This window comes from Lotus japonicus, chromosome 4 (genome assembly GCF_012489685.1).
Source record: "Lotus japonicus ecotype B-129 chromosome 4, LjGifu_v1.2".
NCBI classification, from domain to species: domain Eukaryota; kingdom Viridiplantae; phylum Streptophyta; class Magnoliopsida; order Fabales; family Fabaceae; genus Lotus; species Lotus japonicus.
In genome coordinates, this window is record NC_080044.1 from 37,591,371 (window position 1) to 37,596,077 (window position 4,707).

The window sequence follows — 4,707 nt, forward strand, 5'->3', positions numbered from 1 at the left end:
GGACGGTTACCAATTGTAAGGGACTCTTAGCTCATTTGGCAATAACAATATTGAAATTCAGTTATATTTTCTCTATCTAAGCAGTTAAGAGCTCATCTCTCTAAAATCTCTGATCACATTCCACACACTCTTGGCACTATGCCTTGATTCTATGTTCTTGGCGAGAACATTTGGCGCCGTCTGTGGGGAACGATAAATTTCAATTCCCGGACTACGTGGAACGTGATTCAGTTGCGTGAAGCTCGTCTTCTTTGCAGTTTTTCTTGGAAGATTGTGATACGGATCCTACGCGATCCACGATTTGATTGGGAGAAGTTCGATTTTCTGCAAGAATTTGCGCGAGTTTGTGTGGTTGAATTCTCGGCCAGTCAACAAAGCCCGATGGAGCCTTCTCGACAACAACAAGGCAAGGAGCTGGAACAAAGCTACATCTCTTCCCCGCGCACTGCGAGGTTGAATCAGCATCGCCGCGCAGAGGCACGCCGTGCTTTAAGCAAAGACTTGCGATTACAAAATGAGTGTCCTCAGGAACAGTTGAGTTACTATCACCTTCGATAGTGGAAGCAAGAAGAAAATGCAGCTGAGGCCGCTGCTGAGGTTAAGCCTTTCTCGGCAGCAGTGCGGGAGGTGACAGTGCCCGACGGTATGACACACCTCGCGTTGGAGGCGTATGCGGGGAAACCGATCCGAAGGATCATGTGCTTCATTTCAATGCAAGGATGGCAATAAACGCGGTTTCTGACGCGGTAAAGTGTAGAATATTCCCATCCACGCTCCGAGGAGAAGCTATGGATTGGTTTGTGGCTTTGCCTCAGGGATCCCTAGACAAGTTCCGCGACTTCTCATCAAAATTCCTTGATCACTTTTCTGCGAGAGCGATCGAGGACCTGTTTGACATGCGGCAGCGGGAGCGTGAAACCTTGGAACAATATACGAAAAGATATAGTGCCGCGTCCGCAAGGTTTGAAGAGCTGGAGCCACGCATGTGCGTGTGCGCTTTCAAAGGTGGTTTATCCTGGGGAAAGTTTAAGCGCGAGCTAAGCAGGGAACTCGAAACTTCAATGATAGAAGTTCGTGCCAGAGCGCAAGACTACATCCTCGAAGAAGGAATTGAAGCGCACAAAAGGAAGCAAGAGAGCGCGGCGAGCGTAGAGCTGGCGAGAGAACGGATACAGGAGGAGAAAGCAAATCGTGAGCGAAGGTCTAAAAAAGCTGATCGACCTGTTAAGAAAGGCAAGCGAGAACGACTCAGTCGGTGATCTCGCCGAACAGTTGAGGCGAACCGGCGAATGAGGCTGAAGGGACGCACAGGTAAGGAGCTAACAAAGTCGCTCTTGGAAGCGGGAGTCGAGGACGTAAGCGCGGAAGGAAAGTGGAGCACGAAGCTAGGACGCGAAGTGAGGAATAGGCTAAAATGGTGTGAATACCACAACTTGGAAGACCACGACACCACCGACTGTTTTACACTCAAGGGTCAAATCAAGCGGCTAATCATGGTGAGACAACTGTGGGTGGCGAAGAGAAAGGAAGCTGAGGAAGTCGAAAGCGGCGAGGACGAAGGAACTGTGGAAACGGCTAACGTGATCATTGTTGGGGGCCACGGGGGCCATGACGGTACATCGATAAGGGGGCAAAAACTAACAGGGGAAACACCGCCGATGGAAGTCTGCTCGGCTTGGTTCGAGGACAACCACTCAGACATAATAGTGTCGTCCGCAGATTTTGAAGGAGTCGAGACCCATACAGACGATCCCTTAGTGGTAATGGTAAGAATCAGGGGTTTCAACATGAGGAGGGTGCTGTTGGACCAAGGTAGCTCAGCCGATATAATCTACGGGAATGCATTCGAGCAGTTGGGACTGGGGGACGAAGACCTAAGGCCATACATAGGGAATTTGGTGGGATTCTCAGGAAAGCAAGTTCAAGTGCGCGGTTACGTGGAACTGGACACGGTTTTTGGAGTAAGCGAGGATTCCAAACTCCTGAAGATAAGGTACTTGGTCTTGCAGGTTGCGGCAGCTTATAATGTCATTATAGGGCGGAACACTTTGAATCGCCTTTGTGCAGTTATATCCTCAGCTCACCTCGTGATGAAATACCCGCTACCCTGCGGACGGGTGGGAAGGATAACAATAGATCAGGGAGGAGTGAAGAAATGCCGCGACCGTAGCCTTAACTTGTATGGCCGAGAGAAGGATAATGGTGGACACAGGAGTCACGAGAACCGAGGGACTGAGGGCGAGCAGGGACATCCAGCGGCGCAGTACCAAGACGTCGCAGGTGAGTTAGAAGGGCAGGTCGGCGAAAATTTGGACAGGGGAAAGAAGGTAAAGGGGCGAGATAAGGGAAAGAGTAGAGGAATATTGGCGATCGAGCCCAGGCTCACCATGGAGCAAGAGCGACGCTTGAGTACGCTGGTAAAAGACAACATCGATTTGTTTGGCGGAGAACAAGGAGCAACCTCTCCCAGGGGGCCACCTACATTGGACCAGCTCTTTTGGAAAGCTAATAGAATGAACAAACGGTGTGAAAGTCGCCGAGATACAAGAGGATACGAACAGTCAGTGGACGGTAGGAAGAGGTCAAGGTACGCCGAGAGTGAAGATGAGCAACAATGGTTCCCTTCCTCCTACGGCGAGAAAGTTGAGCTGGGCGACGAGAATGAGGTGCTAGGTGTAATACTCTAATCAAGGAAGCAGCCAGAAAGTTAGGACTAAAAATAAAGATGCACTCTTTTTCTCCGACACGGGAGTTTTTTAGCGAGGCATCCCTCGGTGTAAAAATTTAAACAAATCAAATACAAAAGGATATTCTTAGAAATACTCCTAGCTATCGAACTGAGACGGCAGCCCGGTGGGAAAAATTCCCTGAAGGTGGCAATCCCAACACGACCTTGATGTCTGGGGATCGCTCCGGAAAGTCCGGCGCTGACCGTAGCCCATGCAGGCGACATGTGCGGATGAGCTTCCCGTCGCCACTGGTTGGCGTCGTGCGTGAATAAAGCTCCTTATCCAAAGAACCTCCCCGAAATTTGGGCGAGTCAAGTCTTCCTGAAACGAGGGAAGCACTTTTAACTAGGCTAAAAGTCTGGGTAAACCCATATGGCCATTGGGCCCCCAGCGTTGTAAGTCCCCACCTAATAATGCTGGAGGGGCCGCACCTGCTCTTACGGGAAATATTGGTGCGAACGAAAGCCTTGGTAAAATACCTAGTTATGTGTAGCACACTCTCGAAAAATTACTCACACGGAACCAGGAGTCTAGCGCTGAAAACACGTGCTAGACGACGACGAACAAAAGGCGCCATAAGTCGCGGGCCGCTCGCCTCGCCCGCATAATTACCTTTTGTTCATTTAAATATTCATTTCTTCCTTCATTTATTTGTTTACGTCGATATGATTTCCTAACTCAATTATTTGTTTGCTCGCATGATCTTATTAGTGCACGACAAAACAATTCAGGACACAAACTTTTATTCAAATACTCGACTTAGTACATTTAGAAGGGAAGGTCTCTCTTCATTCTCCTACATTCTTTGCGCTGCTCTGTTCTCTCGAGCTCCAACCGATCCATTCCTTCTCCAACCGATACATTCTGTTCTCTCGACCTTCTTCTACCGCCTCCAGAGCTGTTATCACCGTTTCCTTCTCCTCCAGCAGATCCAGCTCCCGCTGGCAGAGCTCTTGAATCTCTTCCACGAAGGAGAGAAAATCCCGGAGGATGGCGTCCATTTCAGGGCTCAGATCCATTCCCAACAGTTTTTTGGTCAAGTCGTAGACATTGGGATCTTTTGGATGCTTGACGTTGAAGAAGAGATCTTCATCAAAAGCTTTTTTCCTGAGCTCTTCCAAACAAGCGATGTAACATGCCATTTCATGTGGCGTTTGATGTTTGAAAGAAAGATGGAGTTTAATGTTTCAGGAAGATGAGGAGCTATGAGCTTTACTCGGCGGTTAGACTCCATTTATAGCTTCTGTTTTATCTCCGGAGAGTTAATAAGGAAGCAGTTTTACGAGGAGTTTGCCTTGAAAGGAGGTGCAATTTGTGTTGAAACGCTTAAATGCCCAAGGACGGTGGTCAGCGATAAACTGCTGGGATTTGAGGAACGTGTTGGATTTAAGGAACGTGTTCAAGGCAGTTAAAAAAAAAAAAAGAGGAAGAGAGAAGAGCGCGAAAGATTCTCATTCAAAAAGTAAGAGGATGGGGCATTAATACAACAAAAGTTATTAACATTTTCATGGTCGTTCTACATCTTCGTTTGATAGGAAATGCTCGGCAGAGAAGCCTGGAGGGTCGGGGTCCCCAATTAGCCCAGCAGGAGTAACCTTTTTGAACGCCCCCATCTGGCTTAGATCAATCCAAGGATGGAGATGCTCGATTTGAGCCGTGGCGAGGAAAAAACCTCGGCCGCGTTCGAAGAGGGCAGCGGTAACAGCTTCGGACCTGATTTTCGCCTCTAAAGCTTCTGCGTCGAAAGGGGCAAGGGGCTTCACCAGGACAACGCCTCGTCTTTCTTTGCCAGTTCCTCGTCTTTCTTCGCCAGCTCATCACCTTTCCTCACCAATTCATTGTCTTTCCTTGCCAGTTCAGAGCGAAGATTCTCAAGGTCAGCGTCCATCGAAGCTAATAGATCTGCCCTCGCATTTGATTCCAGCCGCACCTCTTGCTGCAGTTCGGAAAGTTTCCTCTCCAATTCAGAAATCTTCCT

The 4,707-nt window shown here is 48.8% G+C and overlaps 1 protein-coding gene across 1 annotated transcript; it reads left to right on the plus strand.

Moving 5' to 3' along the window:
- The first annotated feature begins 719 nt into the window (after positions 1-719).
- Positions 720-1,259, plus strand: LOC130712705 (uncharacterized). The gene has a single exon (XM_057562526.1). The coding sequence runs from the start codon at positions 720-722 to the stop codon at positions 1,257-1,259; it is 540 nt and encodes a 179-aa protein (XP_057418509.1).
- Positions 1,260-4,707: the final 3,448 nt, after the last annotated feature.

Bases quoted from the DNA above. Each gene is read 5' to 3' on its own strand.
- LOC130712705 (XM_057562526.1), top strand. From the start codon at position 720: ATGGCAATAAACGCGGTTTCTGACGCGGTAAAGTGTAGAATATTCCCA.